Raw genomic sequence first — 15,868 nt, forward strand, 5'->3', positions numbered from 1 at the left:
ATGGTCGGCGCCATGGTAAAGACTGGGCATCAGTGGATCACATTGGCAAGAGGATAGATAGAGCGATAAGAAACCGTATCTACTCCCTGAGATACAAAACCAACCACAAGTTTGCTGGCTTAATGCAACGTTAGTTTGAAATTACAAGTTAGAAATATTCTTTGTAGAATTTTTTTTTTTTTAAACCCAATGTAAATAACTTTTTTGATAGATCAATAAATTTGAAATTTCATAAAAAAAATATATTTTATTTTATAGATAAAAATATTCAAGAATAGGAAATAATCTAAAATAATAAAGCTTTTATTAATTAATGTCTTTATAAATAAATAAAATTTCATAATCCCAACATTATTCATTTAAAGAAGTTCTATTGTAGTTTAGATTATAGCTTTGAGAAAAGTTAGCTACATGAACTTTCTCGGTAAAAAGAAACTCATCTGAAAAACTGTATTGCAAAAAAAGAAAGTTAGAAAGAAACAAATGAGCGAAAAGAGGCACTTGTTTACAAGTGAAGATACAAATAAAGGGACAGAATCGCAACTGGGCTTAATAAGCAGATATTCCTTATGTTTCATAGGAAACACTTTAGCTTTTGGTTATTTTAACTTACAGTACAGGTTCCTCTCTGTTGTTGTTGCTTTAGTACAACAACAGTTAAAAGGACCTCTCCTAGTTTCAAAACAAAACATTCTCCTAGAATGCTCTTAATATTGGAGTTGATTTCAAAAAGTTTAACAGGTAAACACTGATTATGCTCACTTCTAATGTGTATGACATAACATTATCACCTTATAATAATATTTTGAGACTCAAGACACAAATTAAGTGATATGACATTAGTTTTTTCAGGGACTGGATCTTCTTATATTGTGTCCATGTACTATAAGTTTATCTGTAAATACCTTTTCTTCTTTATGGTGTTTTCTCTTTGCTTGCCGATCATAGCTTCCTCATAGTTTCTCCTTTCTCAAGTTTTCTTATATTCTCTCATACATGTCTTCCGCGTCTCCTCTCTCTCCCATCCCAAGAAATCTTTGATTCTATGATTCTCCTTTTTGTCTTCTCATCTTTGTATAAATATTATATATCTACACCTGAGAAGGAACTTCTTCGCAACCATTCTATCTTTCCTCTTACCAATATCTTCAAGACTACCTGACAAGTTTTTTTCTCTCTCAAGATCATCAACAATAACAAGGAACACATAAAGAAATGGCTCACCGTGTAGCTCATGGATGTTTTCAGATGATGCTTCTATGTCTTCTTATCACTTCACGTAATCTCTCTGAGTCTCAGTCTCTTACAACATTGTTTGAGTTTTTGCTCGCAACTGACCTGATTTTTTTTCTTCTGTTGATTGGTTTGGTTTTGTTTCAGCTCTAAATGTTATAGCACAGGGTGTTATACCAGTTGTTAATCCTACATCTCCCGGTGGTGATACCACCACACCAACCATTACCCAACCATCACCACCTTCCTCAACGTTCCCAGGTCCAGTCACAAACCCAAATCCACCAACCGGTGGCTATCCACCGCTCGATGGTACAACACCAACCGGTGGTGGCTATCCACCACTCGATGGTACCACACCTACCGGTGGAGGCTATCCACCACTTGATGGTACTACACCAACAGGTGGTGGTGCACCCGGTGGAGGCGGAGGAGGAGGTGGTGACACTGGTCCAGGTGCTGGTGGTGGTGCACCTGGTGGAGGCGGAGGTGGTGGTGATGGCGGTGGTGACACTGGTGCAGGAGGTGGTGGTGGTGGTGGCAGTGGCCAGTGGTGTATAGCGAAAGCAAATGCTTCACCAACATCATTACAGGTGGCTTTGGATTATGCTTGTGGGTATGGAGGAGCTGATTGTGGCCAGATCCAACAAGGTGCAAGCTGTTACGAGCCAAACACTATACGTGATCATGCTTCCTTTGCTTTCAATAGTTATTACCAGAAACATCCTGGTTCAGACAGCTGCAGTTTTGGAGGGGCTGCACAACTTACCAGCACAGATCCAGGTAAAGACACTTTAATAAACTTTTTTTATCTTACCAAATGAAAAAGGACACTCGGATTAAGTTACCTGCTTTCTAGCATCCATGAACGGTGTGAGCCACACTTGAGACCTTCACAACTGATAGATGTCTTGATCGAGTGTTAGAATTGATCATGAACCTAGGAACACTATCCCAAACATTTGATTCCAATATTGTGTAACAAAGCTTGCTAACATTTATAAATCATCTGCTCTTGTACTGCTCCAGGTAAAGGAAGCTGTCGCTTCTCAGCATCATCAGGAACAGTCAGGTATGTTTCTCTTTCAGCCAGAAAATATTGAGAAAATTAATACTGAGTTTTCTATGGTAAATGCAGCACAAGCCCGCCAAGTCAACCGAGTCCACCAGATTTTAATTCACCACCTTCTACTTCTACATTCCCACCGCCAATAACAACTCCACCTACAGGCATACCTGGTTCTGGACCACCCTTCGGCGTGGCAGAGCCAACAGGGCTTCCGAGTTCAGCAACTCATGCGTCACATAGCTACATCTCAATATTTACAGCAGTTGGGATACTAGTGCCACTCCTCAGGCAATATAATCTTTAAACGGACAAAAAGGTCTCAGGGTTTCAATCATTCTCTGCAAAATTACGAAGCACTTTTCTAATATATACACCATCACGAGAGTATGGAGTTCAAGAAAGCAGCCATGATCAGCCAGAAGATTTTTTAGTCCAAGACCTTTACTCTCATCATCTCTTCTCTTGCTAGTTCATAAATATATTTATTTAATTTAGTAGGAGATATTACACAATCAAAAGGGCTTTAGATTATTATAAACATTCTTGTAGACACGTTAAGCGTAATGTATCTCTCCACAGTTTTTCAGAGAATAAAAAAATACCTAGGGAGCTGATAATAATGACGAAAATGTATGAAAGCTACTTCAAGTCAAACCCTGATCAAACGCTTTCTGCAAGTTGCCTGCTCGTGAGAAATGCTGTAAAGTAAAAAAAAAACAAGATATTGCCAACGAAGTGAGACCCCCTTCTTACTTCCCTCTGTACACATAGATGGAACCAATGAGTCTCGACTAAAGAAAAGAAAACCCTCATCTCAAAATCATTACATTCTCTAAAACTCTGACCGCTCATAACTTATACGAGGTCACAATCGCCAAGAGCAATGCAATAAATGGCAATTCAAGTTCACCTATACAAAAAAATCATCCCGGAAAGAGTAACTACTAGCACTATCAAAAAAAAAAAAAAGTCTATGACACAACAAAGTACGTGAAAAGCACGTAACTGCTAGTTAGAGGCTGCTGAACAGAAAAAGAACTATGACTACTTGGACAAAAACAAACCTGGAAAACCAGCAACTTTAATTGGGCCTATTTTAAACCTATAATTTAGAAGAGCAGCAGGCCCATACGTAAAGCGGCGAGGAATAATGAGTGGGAGAGACAAAACCCTAAGAAACTAAGCAGTTTATGCTTCTATATAAAGCTTAAAACCTATTCAATCTCTCCAAGACGGCTTGCCAACTCTTATTTTTATTGTGTTTATCTTCTAGTTAGGAAACTTAGCTAGCCATGTAGGTATAAGTCTTGAGGATCGGATCTTCAACATTTTGATTCGTTTGTGTTCTGATGAAAGTGATGATATAGAATTGTCGCCCCAGTCTTATTTGCATCCATTGCGATGGTTGCAACATGGTGATTGACTATTTCTGTCTGATTCTCTTAGATTTCCATCTTGTAATGTTAGCTAAAGTTTTGTCTTATGATCATAGTTTATGGATGTGATGAAATGGCATTTATGTTTTGTGACACCCAGTCTGATCTGCTTTTGCAGAGTGATTGATTTGCCATATTCTCTGATCCTTATATACACGGTTTGCAAAAGTTCTTTTTTTCGTTGAAATCGAGAGGAATGAGGATTATTTTTACCATACGTCTGCAAATCTGAATTACAGTGTTGATTCATAGACATGCACTACCATCTGACCTCTTTCCTAAAGATTTTTATTGCTTTTGATTTTCAATCTTTTCTTTTTTTTGTTCTTTCTCTAATGCAATCAATGATGAATAAAATCGTCCATATTTAATGATAATTCAGTGATTATTAAACACTTAGATCACCATCTTTCGGCTGAGATTGCAGTTTTTAATTATTGATTTTGTTTTCTATTATTGGTTTGAATTGCCTATGGTATCTGATGTCCAAACTTAAAAAATGTAGTTGGACATTTCGTTTTTTCAGAGGCATAAACTGAATTAACAGGCCTTTGCGACACAGCTAGCTTATCACATAAGCTACTTGTTACTTTTTACCTGTTTATATTCAATTCATCTCTGTTTTTGGTTTCATACTTTCTCTTTGAAAGGTCGTTTGATAATTGTTTCCAGGAAGTGTTAATTATTCGACATTTAATAATACAAGATCAGAACTTATACAGATCATCATATTCGCCAACAGTCCAGTTTCTTGGTCAATAATTTGATTAGAACTGTTCCTGCAATAGCCAAAAGAACAATGTTTATGTTCACTGCCCTAGATACTATTTTATGTAATTAACAGAAGATAACTTTAATTTTTGATGTCCAAAAAAACTGGTTTAACCAAATTGTATAAGATGAAAAGAGTTTAATGAAACAAATTCAAAATTTCAAATGACCAAAGCTTCACATTAAATTAAAGAGGAGAATGTACTCAGTTCTTACCTATTTTAAAAGTAAGAAATAAAATTCCTTTCCGATTTTAAAAGTAAGATATATCTATATATCTTCTTCATGCTGAACTTTTAAATTTAATTGTTATCTAAATGCAAATATTATCTCAAATGAAGAAGGAATAAGTTGTATTTTGACTAATACAACTAATAAACAATGTTATAATTTTTTGAAAATCATTATTATAGTAATAAATAAAATGTAGAGTACGATGACAAAAGAATACATTTGAGATAATGAACTAGCTATTCTTTTTTTTTTTGAAATTAATCCGCTTGTTTTCTCTTCCATAGTAAATTTGATTTTTAGCAGAATTCGATTTTTATATGAGTTTAAGCAGAATTGGATAATTTATTAATTCAAAATGTAAAAACTTAAATCCAAAAGAAAATCTGTAGATTAGTAAAATTTAGTTTATGCTAGAAGATGATTTTTGACGCTGTAAGAATTGTCTTTCCTCTGATCATCGCTCTCTCAGCAGATCCCAACCCAAACTATCCTTTTTTCTATGTGTTATTGGATTCTGAATTTGCAGAGAGTTTTATAGATTTGAATTTTATAATAACTCTAGTGTTATTCAATTAAGACTTTTAAAAACTATGTTAAAGTCTGATATTATTGGTTTATGATTTATAATTAGTAGTTAGAAGTTTACAAAAATCTTGAGTTATTGGATTCATTGTTTTATAATGTCAATAAAAATTTTGTGTTATTCAAAAAATAACGAAAGTTATTGATTTTGTCATCTTTTAAAATTTGTAGTTATTAGATCATTGATTTATGAAAACTTGCTTCATAAAATATGTCTCTCGAAGTATTGCAACTAGCCCTAGTATTCTCAAAAACTCTTTTTGGTATCAATTGAAATTCTCATAGCATAAGACCTAGACGCCTTGATTCTATGGTTATGGTTCTTCCCTCGGTTACTTGAACTTGGGAAAACATTCTCATAGCTTCCAAGATTGAGAACGTCTCTGCACCCATCTGCTCTGTTCGACAGAGGCTTGTTTGTGTGAACAAGCCTGAGTAATTCTTGCATAGCAGTCAAAGCAATGTCGTTCATAATAGGCTTATCCATGTCCGATGTAGAAAAGTTACTAGACATAGAGCTTCCTAGAAGAAGATCGAAATCCAGTGAAGGACCAGTTAAGCTAGTCATTGACAGATCCAACGAGGAGATGTGCATTGGATGTAGCGTTGAGATGTCAGAAGAGATTGGTCTTCCCATGTACTTTGATGCAACCGTGGACATTCTTTCAAGCTGTGCAAATAAAAGATAGATTAGAAATGAAGAAGACATAAAAAAAAAACAAAAAAAAAACAAAAACCTTTTCTCTGAGATGTGCGTTTTCCATGCGAAGCTTTTGCTCATCTAAAAAAGGATCTTCACTAACAGGAGGACCACCACAGTTTGGGCATATAGCATGCTTGAGAGCTTCTCTGATGGCAATGTTCTCGCATCTAATCTTATCGTTCTCTGCTTTTAGTGCACTGTTATCTGCTCTCATGTTGAGCCTACACAAGAACAATGAATCACGATCCTTTCTTAGACACAAAAGCTGAGTACGTCTGTTCTGGAACCAGAACTTGATCTGTTGATGATTCTTACTGCTGGAGAATAAATGATCAAGATCTCAGTTCTTTCTCGGCAAAGAAGACATGGGAGTCTGTTAGACAACGCGAGGAGGAGAAGCCATGGACCTCTAATGTGTGGTTCAAAGTCTCTATGCCTAATTGTTCTTATACTATGTGGCTGGCTCTGGATAGACTTCTGACGCGCTTTCGTATGGTAATATGGGGTTTAAACACCTCTCCTAATTGCTGCTTGTGTGACTTGGAACTTGAATGCAGAGACCATCTCTTTTTATTATGTGAAGTTGATATCTTATGAATAACTCTGCTTCTCATCTCTTTGTTCTAGGCTATCCTTGTTTTTATATTTTTTTTGTAGAAGGCTTACCCTAGCTGTTTTAACCCTTTTGTAAAAAGTTACAAACCTTTATGATTGTTATATGGAACTCAAAGTTTGACAGACAAAGAAACGAGTAACAACACCAATATAAATAATATCAAACTCAGTCAAGTGGTAAATTATTTTAACACTAATAAGCCTTACAGAATCTTCAGATAATGAAAAATAAACTAGGCCAAAGCAATAACACGCATGAGACAGAAATATCTCAAAAGTCACCTAAGAGATTCAGAAGTTCAATGTTGTAAAACACTGTCAAAACTAACAACGCTCAAAAAGACATGAACAGACGAAACTGTAGTTTATGAAAGAAGAAGATATATCCTATGCTTCATTTATAGAGCTATTGATCATAAGTCGTCTTGAATTTGGAGATAATTTATAGAGCTTGAATAGTCGGCAATTCTACGTTTTGAAGGGATAATAACAAATGCAACAGATATAAATTATTCAATACTTTAGAGATAAACTCTACAAAAGTTTATATTTATCTTTAGCTTTGAACTCTGTTATAATCTATAAAATTCTTCCACAAGATTTTTAAGAATCTAGAAATTCCTTTTAATTCTATTAAACTCTTTATTTTCTAAAATAATCAAAACTATTTTAAAATCTTAAACCAATAACACCCCCTAATTATCTGAGGATAAATGATCACAGGACTGGAGAATAAGGGATCTGAGAACAAAATCAATATAAATCAGAGGAAAGTAAAGTGTAACAGACTAACAGGTCACAGCTAAAATACTTATAAGTTTACACTTTTGAGACAATTGTCTAGTATACAAATATTGGACTAATAGTCTAATACAAGTAAAAACAATCAATGTGCTCACAGAAGAAACAACTTAACCATACAACAAAACATTAACCCATACTATCTTCATTGTTTCCTTGACCTCAGGCTATTGCAGATGTAATGGTCTTCACCTCCGTAGGACGCCACCATGACTTCTGAACCGAGAGCAATCCTTCTCCATCTTTCGAATGTGTCACTGTTACATCCCATTTCATAGATTTCACCATCTTCTCAATTTCTCCTATTGTTTTACTGTCATCTCTTACTATAAAAGTTCCTTGTGGTCTAAGTATCCGGTCCACTTCAGCCATTACCGAAACCAAGCTGCACCTAAAGGGTTTTGTTCATCCATAGTAATCATAATTTTGCAAAATCAAGAAAGGCAAAGGCGATGATGCGTATATATGTGCATGTATATTAGTATATATAGATATACCTCTTCTTTAATGTAGAGAAAAGATGATCAGCATGAAGAAGATCGTAAGTTCGGGGGTAAGTGCTGAATGATTCACACCAATCATGGTAGATTCCAAACAAACCACGCTCGTATATAATAGGTAGCGTATCAGCTGAGTCGATAGGAACTACATTCATCACCCACAGTTTCAGATCCTTTAACGCAGCAGCAAAACTGAAACCCACAAAAGAGATAGTGTTAGAAAACGAATAAAACAGAGCCAAATGTTTGTGTTAAAAATGAACAAAACTGTTGCTTGCTTACTTACCCTCCATAAACTGCTCTCATGTCCATCACATTCCTCACATAAGACCAATCGATTCCCATACCGTTTAAGTATGACTTCGAAACAATACTCTTCCAACGTTCATGATCCGCTGTGAAATCTTCATTCGCAGGTTTACCATATACACCTTCCTGAGATTCTCCCAGCCACTGAGGAGCAGTCTCTACTCTCTCCGGCCACTTTTCAGGCCAAACTGCTCCACGTTTTGACGAATCTTCTGTCACCTTATGCATACACGCCTCGAGTGGAACATTCCTGCACATCAATCAAACCAACGCATACTTTAGCAACAGAGTGGTTCCATTGCATTACTAAACTGATTGTGAGAAAATGGAATATACCAAGCGGCATTTTGATCATCAGAGTCTTTGCATAGAGGTGGCTCGTCTTGAGATCTTTTGTTATAGCATTCATTAGTCATTGGCTTTTGGTAAATAGCAGCACCAACTTCATTCAGCTCATCTTTCTTAATCGTCATCAGCTTCCAGCATATCGCCTTTGTTAACTTCGACATAGCTACAAAAAAAAAACATAAACAAAGCATCTCACAAGTTATAGTTTAAGAACCAAAACAAAAGTGAAACAAAAAAACTTCCAAAAACCTTTCCATATGCCAACGTCTTCTTCTGTCTTCCTGTAAACCGGAGTCGCCGACCAGACAAAGAACCCACCAGGCCTCAACGCACGGTTCAGTTCTAAAAGTAGTTTACCACCTTCAGTTCCATACAAACATAAAACAAAAAGATTATCAAACGAAACAAAAGATACTAAATTACACTTAAAAAAAAATGGGTTTACCTTCGATATGCCAAGGGACTCTACAGCGAGCACAATGGATAAGGTCGAAAACAGATCCTGGGAAAGGCAATCTCTTGGTCCCCATAACATTTGACATTGCAGGGATACCACGTTCCAAAGCAAACTGCACCTGCGCCTCGTGTTCATCTTTAGGTGCAAACGACAAAGCAAGCACGTCTCTGTCGAAAAGATATCCACCGAAGCTGGCAACTCCACACCCAACGTCCAGTATCACACGCGTTCTGTTTCCCCAAGCAATATCAGGATACGACTGCAAATACACACATATCAATAGAGTCAATGAGAAAGTTGTGTGAAAAGATCAAAATTAATAATTAAGTTGTAAGTACCTCTTGGAGGAAATCGATATAGTGAAGAGCACCGTTCTTGAACTGAGTACCACCACCAGGGAACGTTAAGTATTCGCCACTCATCTTCACCCAGTTCTGATGTCCTTTGACTTGTGCAAGCTTGGTGTGAGGAATGTTGTTGTACCAGATCTTTTCTCTGCTCTTAGGCCACTTGATGGAACGTTTGTACCCTTCGGGAAGAGGGACAAGGCAGCGTGGAGCTTCCTCGGGACAATGCCTCTCACGGTGTTCGTAATGCTTTGTGGAGTGAAGCTTTCTGATGGCTTGTAAGTTGTCGAGGCAAGGGATGTAGTCTGGTCCAGCTGTGACGTTGCAGAGTTTCCATTTGATGGAGGAGAAGGAGGAGGAGTAAGAGGAGGAGGACACTTGTGATTTCTTCTCGTTCTGCGATTCGACTAGTTGAGTAGACCAAGCCCCACTTCCAGTGCTGGACTCCTTCGTTATCTCAGCCTTGCTCTTCTCGGTGTTGTCTTCAGACTCACCAGCATTCTCTTCCATTTTGTTCTCTTCCGGTTGTGTCTTGTCTTTCTCACTTTCTGACTCTGTGTCTTTCTCACCATTTTTGTCATCAAACTCTTTTCTTTCCTCAGTTTTCTCTTCGTTGCTCTCTGTCACAACCTCAGTTTCTTCATCTGTGAATTCAGTCTTACTAATAGTAGTAGTTTCGACATCTTTTGTAGTAGTCTGGCTTGAAGAGAAGTGAAGAGTCTCAGTTGGGGCAGACCATGAAGACATGAACATCCAAGCTCCAACCATAGAGAGAGAAACGATCAAAACTATGGTAATGGTTAAGCCATAGCTCGATGATGACTTCTTCCCGTCTACACGAGAATATTTCCCCATTGCCATCTTCCCTAAACCCCCACGGCACAATCACTACTCACATGCACCTTCAAAAAACATAACTCGTTAGCTTATAGTGACTACAACACAGAGCAGAGAGCACATCACTGCAGATCTAAATCTACACAGTAAGCTCGATATTATATAACTTAAACGAACAGATCAAAGAATAGCCCAAAAACCCAAGTGACAATACTTCAAAACTAAAAACAATTCAGAATCTTGCATTTAAAGAAAGCTAGAGAGAGACAGAAGCTTGCTTTGTTTCAATTCAAGCAAAGATTACCAGAGAAAGAGGTTTGCTGCCTCAGATCAACCCCCCCAAGATTGCAACTTTATGAGCAGAGAGAGAGAGTTAGAAGAGAGATTCCCAGATCGGGAGTGTATGGTACAATGATCCACTAGATTTGCTTATTATTTTTTTATATGTCAGAGTAAGTGGTGTGAAGCAAAATGGTAAATCATGGTACTTTATCACTCTCCACAGCTCTTCTACTAGTGGATCACGACCTTAAAATACCAGACTTTTGGATCTCGTTGTTTCCACCATTTTTTTAATAATTATAAAAATGAAGTTAATAATTACTCCGTTTTTTTGGTCAAAATCAGTGAGAAATCTCCTTCTTACCGATTGTTTTCTTACCAAAAACCAGCATCGGACACCGACAAAGAGCAGCTATAAAAGACTTTAAGGAAATACTAGATTTTGATCCGCACAATCGTGAAGAGTATTTATTTTCATGTTTATATATATTATTTGGTTTATTTAATTAGTATATATTTTTAAGGTTATTCATACATTTAAATGTTTGAATCACTATTTCAACTACAATAATTTTATAGTTTTTATGCTGTTAATTAACTAACTATTTCAAATGATCATATACATATAGATGCGGATCCAACTGTAAGGAGGGTGTGGCACAGGCCACATGCTACTTGTAAAATCTCCTTGTGCAAACTCGATTACTGATGCAACCGTAATGGCATTTTGGCTTTAAAATCTCAACTGTGCCCCACCCCATCTAACTTCTAAGCTTTGAAAGAGCTTGTGTGTTTCTTCTTTTTTTTCCCTATGTTCGTCACCTAACATTGTTTTTTGTTATAAATTTTCTTTTCTTTTCCTCAATGTTAGTTTTGGAAACAAAAAAAATATACTTTATTTAACTAAAATGATTTTTTTTTAAATGAAGTTGCTGTGTAAATTGTTTTTTTATAACATTATAGAGATATAACTATAGAAAGTTTTAGAATTGCTTACTTTTTTAGTGTGAATTAATTTTTAAAAATGTACTACGTACTCTCTAATTAATCATACTCCATATGTTTCTAATTGTAAGTAGTTTTGCTTAAAAGCATGAATATTTAAAAATTTGCTATTTTTAAAAAGTTATTATTTAATCAATTGATTCAACCAATCATAAAAGAACTTAACATTATAAAAGGTCACCCAATATCCAATAAATAAAAAAATGCATTGAAATATGTGCACTACTTATATTACGAAACAAACTGTTTTTTTTCCTAAAACTATCTACAGTTAAAACAGAAAGAGTATATTTTAAAAATTAATATAACATATATATATACTTTGCTCAAAAAAAAAATATATATAATATTATACGGTGTGCCACATGTTGAATTATTTTCTGGATCCGCCCCTATATATATATATATATATATTTATATTGCTTTTTATTATGTATGTATTTTATATTTAATTTATTATGATCCCGATCCGTAATTCAAAGTGCTAGATTACCTTGAGAAATTTGTTTTGTTTATTCAGTTTATATAATAAATTATTGTGTATATAAAAGTTTAAGAAAAGTTAACTTTTTATACATGTATTATATAGTTTATTAATGTTAAACCATTCTACCAACATATTATATTTTTAGAATAAAGATTTATATTTATGAAAATAAAATATACTAACTTATCAATTTAAAATAATTTTATCATATTTAGTTCAATATAGTAACTTTAATTAAAATGTTAGAAATAGCATACTTCAGAATTATTTTGTATTTAATTTACTATAATCCTGACCCGTAATTCAAAGTGCTAGATTTATTTTAGTAATTTGTTTTGTTTATTCAGTTTATATAATAGATCATTGTATATATAAATTTTTAAGATAAGTTAATTTTTTATACATGTTATATAATTAACCAGAAATGGTTTTGCTTTCCAACAAAATCTTTTTAAAATCTTTGTAAAATTTATTTTTGAAAATTAATCATTTTAAGTGGCTATTATTATCATTACAATATTTTATATAATTTTATTTTTTGTTTATAAATCAAAACTAAATTAAATTTAAATTTCTGATTATATTTTATGACAACTAAAATTTAAATTAATCAATTTTCGAAAATAAATTTTAAAAGGATTCTGAAAAGATTCTTCAAAGATTTTGTTAGAATTTTTTAAATTAATATTTATTTTTATCTTAAATAAAAATGAAGATATTAAATGATATTATTTAATATAAAGATTAATAATAAATAAAAATGCAGTGTGACCAAGTCTAGTAAGTAGTCCATTTTTAAAAAAATCACACATGAATTAGAAATCATGACTTCTGTTTTAATATAATAGATTTAGCTTGTTGAAAACGTAACCGTTACCGAGGAAAATACTGATAAAAACCCATTGGGCCTATTTTTGTTTGTTTACGTTTTAGTCCATATTGATCATACGTGAGTTTCAGAGATTCAAAAACTTTTACTGGTTCCCCTTCTTAAAGGCTATAACTAAGATTTTGAAGGTTACTTGCATTTCCAACTGTCATCGATCTTTTGCTATCATCCAGGATATAGTGCAGTTCTTCAAAAGATCTTCAGAATCTTTCCGCAACGCAAGGAGGAAACTGCATAACATATTAACTGGGGAAAATATCATCACTGAGCCGCCAAAAGGAGGATCTGCGAGACAATTTGGTACTATTGCATTTGGTGCTGCGTGTGTACTCTATAATTGGGGAAACGAAATTAACGCCTACTATAAAAAAAGCCAGATGAGAAGGCAAAGAGTGAGAGATTGAGTCAGCGTGGAGTTTATATGTTCCACAATTGATGGTTTAACTTTAATCGCTATTGTTCATTTGGTTCCGTTAAATGTTTTTTTTGTCATAACAACTTTTTTGGTAAACATGTTAAGAAAATTTTATTATTCATGTTAGATTTGCAGCTGCATAAAACATTTTTATTCACTGAATATTTGGTAAAAACAATCTTGTGTAAGTATGTTAATGATATTATAAGTGATTATTTAGTTTGCTTTATTAAAAATAGTTTTCTGGTATAGTGATAAAAATATAATGTTTTCAGTTGTAAATGAATTTTATAATGTATATACTAAATGATATTTGTTGTGTTATTTTCTAGATAATTATTTTTTATTTGAATCACTATGTAATTATCCAGGCTACTAAAAATACATATGTAACCAAATACTTATAAGAGTTATTGGCTCTCATTAATCATTTTATGCCACTAATTTTTTTTTATTCATGAAACAATTTTAGAATTTTCTTTTGTAATTAGGATTGTCTTTATGTTTTCCATTTATGTTTGAGTTGTTGCATATAAAATTAATCAATTTTTGGGCAAATTTTTTTTGAAGTTCATAATATATTTTTATGTGTGTTTGAAGAGAGAATTTTACAATCATAGAATATGCTTTGATGAAGACTTTTGCATAGCAACCATTAGCAAATAAACAACAAAATAAAATAAAATGAGAATAATTCTTTTACCTTTGTTAAAGAGTTCGTTTCAGATTCAGGCATAAATATTCATGTTTTATGAGTTTTTTTCCAGATCCAAGTCTTTTGAATCCTAAACATTTAGACTTAATAAGATATTCAAAAAAAAATTGGTACCGAACTCCATTAAAATTTAGCCAAAATTCTACATACTTATCTGACATTTTGTAAAATAATCAAAATAAACTATTAATAACTGAGACTAAATATTTTAATTCTAAGTTTTACATTTAAATTTTACATTTACACACACTGGTTTATACCATCATTTGCAGCGAGCAGTAGAATGATGGGACCAGTATTCTCAATAGCCTTGGTCACCTTCTTGTCACAAACAACGAAGTTTTCCTTTTTCTTAACAAAATAACCAAAACTAATCAAAATAGCCAAAATCCCATATACTTATCGACATTTTGTAAAATAACCAAAATAAATTATTAATAACTGAAATTAAATATTCTAATTCTAAATTTTACATTTAAAGTTTTATATTACAAAATAATATCAAACATTACAAACAAAAAAACTATTACAACTAAATTGTAAACCAAAATAATATAGAAAATATAATTGATAGAGTCATAGTCTTGGGTATTAATGTTCTTAGGTCAGTGATGGAATGAAATTTTTGAATTTTAAATCATAGCCACCACAAAATTGCATCTCCAGCTTTTTATCATTTTTTTTTATCATCTCCAATGATAAACCAGAATAATTATACGCTTCATCTCCCAAATATACATTACGATAATTTCTTGATGAAAATACATTAATGAATAAAAACTTAAATAGATGGATCTTGTATAAGAAGGGCTTGACTCATATTTCACTATCTCAAAGAAGATCTTGTAATCATATGGAAATTATTTTTGGGCCAACATCAATATAAAGGTTGAAGGAATCAGACGACATCAAGTCATTTTTTATTCTTTGCAAAACAGCTTGTTAAAACTTAAAACCATCATCAACAATGAGTACAGAAGAGCCCTCATTCCCTTCCTCATTTAGAAAACTTGCTTGCAACTTCATCAAGATGAACATTCAAAAAGGATGTAGATGATATAATGTTGTTGCATAACGGTAAAATCTATTTATATAAAAAAATGTTACCTCTCTCCAGGGCCCTCCACATCAGATCCAGCATGGAAAGTCGAGCATCCTCCAGCCGACACGTCAGGCGCGCATCGTTTCATTAACTCGCCTGTTTAATGGGCTTTCTCTACGTGATGTTTGACTGGGCCTTTTCTGTTTTACACCATCACGGCCTGATATCTCATCTTCCTGTTAATATGCTAGCGATGAAACCTATGTCGCGTAACTCCTACCTCAGGTGCGATCCCTGCCGATTCAGATTATTTTCTCACCATAACGGTCTAAGTAAATGTTCTGTCTTGAATCTCATAATTTCACTCATGGCTGTGAGAGTCGGTGATGTTCCACTATAAAAAGGTATGAGATCTCTTCCTTTCTACTCATCTTCTCCTCGATAATCTTCTCCCGTGGGATTGTTCCGGCGAGGTTGTTGTACCACGCGATGAACTGCTTGAGTTTCTGGAGGTTACCGGTAACCTCAGGTGGCATCGTTCCGTTGAGATAGTTGAGATTTAGATCAATCGTTCAAAGCTCAGAGCATTAAGATATCGTCGTAGGAATCTCTCCGGTGACGAGATTATCAGTGATTCTCAGCTCCTCTAACAAACCTTCTCCAGGACATAAGTCCGGCGGAATCACGCCGGAGAATCGGTTCAAGCTGAAGTCAACGATTCTTGGGCTCTTACAACAGGAGAGCGTTGTCGGAAACTCACCGGATATGATTTTTTGCTGAGAAGTAAGATT

General features: G+C 34.2%; 3 protein-coding genes and 4 non-coding genes across 7 annotated transcripts; 5 read left to right on the forward strand and 2 right to left on the reverse strand.

Annotated features, from left to right (window-relative positions):
- The first annotated feature begins 921 nt into the window (after nt 1-921).
- Nucleotides 922-3,186, forward strand: LOC108821814 (leucine-rich repeat extensin-like protein 5). Its single transcript, XM_018594807.2, has 4 exons — nt 922-1,279; nt 1,381-2,016; nt 2,263-2,305; nt 2,372-3,186. Exons 1-4 carry the CDS (start codon nt 1,216-1,218, stop codon nt 2,604-2,606), a joined length of 978 nt encoding a protein of 325 aa, XP_018450309.1. The 5' UTR covers nt 922-1,215; the 3' UTR covers nt 2,607-3,186.
- Nucleotides 3,187-3,653: 467 nt separating this feature from the next.
- LOC130499305 (small nucleolar RNA U31b) lies at nt 3,654-3,742 on the forward strand. Its single transcript, XR_008938184.1, has one exon. It is a non-coding gene; the product is annotated as a small nucleolar RNA U31b (small nucleolar RNA).
- Nucleotides 3,743-3,799: 57 nt separating this feature from the next.
- Nucleotides 3,800-3,885, forward strand: LOC130499310 (small nucleolar RNA snoR4a). The gene has a single exon (XR_008938188.1). It is a non-coding gene; the product is annotated as a small nucleolar RNA snoR4a (small nucleolar RNA).
- Nucleotides 3,886-3,927: 42 nt separating this feature from the next.
- Nucleotides 3,928-4,014, forward strand: LOC130499272 (small nucleolar RNA Z195/SNORD33/SNORD32 family). Its single transcript, XR_008938152.1, has one exon. It is a non-coding gene; the product is annotated as a small nucleolar RNA Z195/SNORD33/SNORD32 family (small nucleolar RNA).
- Nucleotides 4,015-4,074: 60 nt separating this feature from the next.
- Nucleotides 4,075-4,164, forward strand: LOC130499275 (small nucleolar RNA Z196/R39/R59 family). Its single transcript, XR_008938155.1, has one exon. It is a non-coding gene; the product is annotated as a small nucleolar RNA Z196/R39/R59 family (small nucleolar RNA).
- A 1,296-nt stretch (nt 4,165-5,460) lies between these two features.
- Nucleotides 5,461-7,039, reverse strand: LOC130498583 (homeobox-leucine zipper protein HDG11-like). Its single transcript, XM_056992052.1, has 2 exons — nt 6,063-7,039; nt 5,461-5,995 (listed from the first exon to the last, which is right to left on the reverse strand). Exons 1-2 carry the CDS (start codon nt 6,240-6,242, stop codon nt 5,573-5,575), a joined length of 603 nt encoding a protein of 200 aa, XP_056848032.1. The 5' UTR covers nt 6,243-7,039; the 3' UTR covers nt 5,461-5,572.
- Nucleotides 7,040-7,383: 344 nt separating this feature from the next.
- Nucleotides 7,384-10,782, reverse strand: LOC108822641 (probable methyltransferase PMT24). The gene is made up of 8 exons (XM_018595771.2): nt 10,547-10,782; nt 9,397-10,307; nt 9,047-9,317; nt 8,851-8,961; nt 8,590-8,764; nt 8,231-8,503; nt 7,942-8,136; nt 7,384-7,835 (listed from the first exon to the last, which is right to left on the reverse strand). Exons 2-8 carry the CDS (start codon nt 10,264-10,266, stop codon nt 7,607-7,609), a joined length of 2,124 nt encoding a protein of 707 aa, XP_018451273.1. The 5' UTR covers nt 10,267-10,307; nt 10,547-10,782; the 3' UTR covers nt 7,384-7,606.
- Between the last annotated feature and the right edge of the window lie 5,086 nt (nt 10,783-15,868).

Source organism: Raphanus sativus, chromosome 8 (genome assembly GCF_000801105.2).
Source record: "Raphanus sativus cultivar WK10039 chromosome 8, ASM80110v3, whole genome shotgun sequence".
NCBI classification, from domain to species: Eukaryota; Viridiplantae; Streptophyta; class Magnoliopsida; order Brassicales; family Brassicaceae; genus Raphanus; species Raphanus sativus.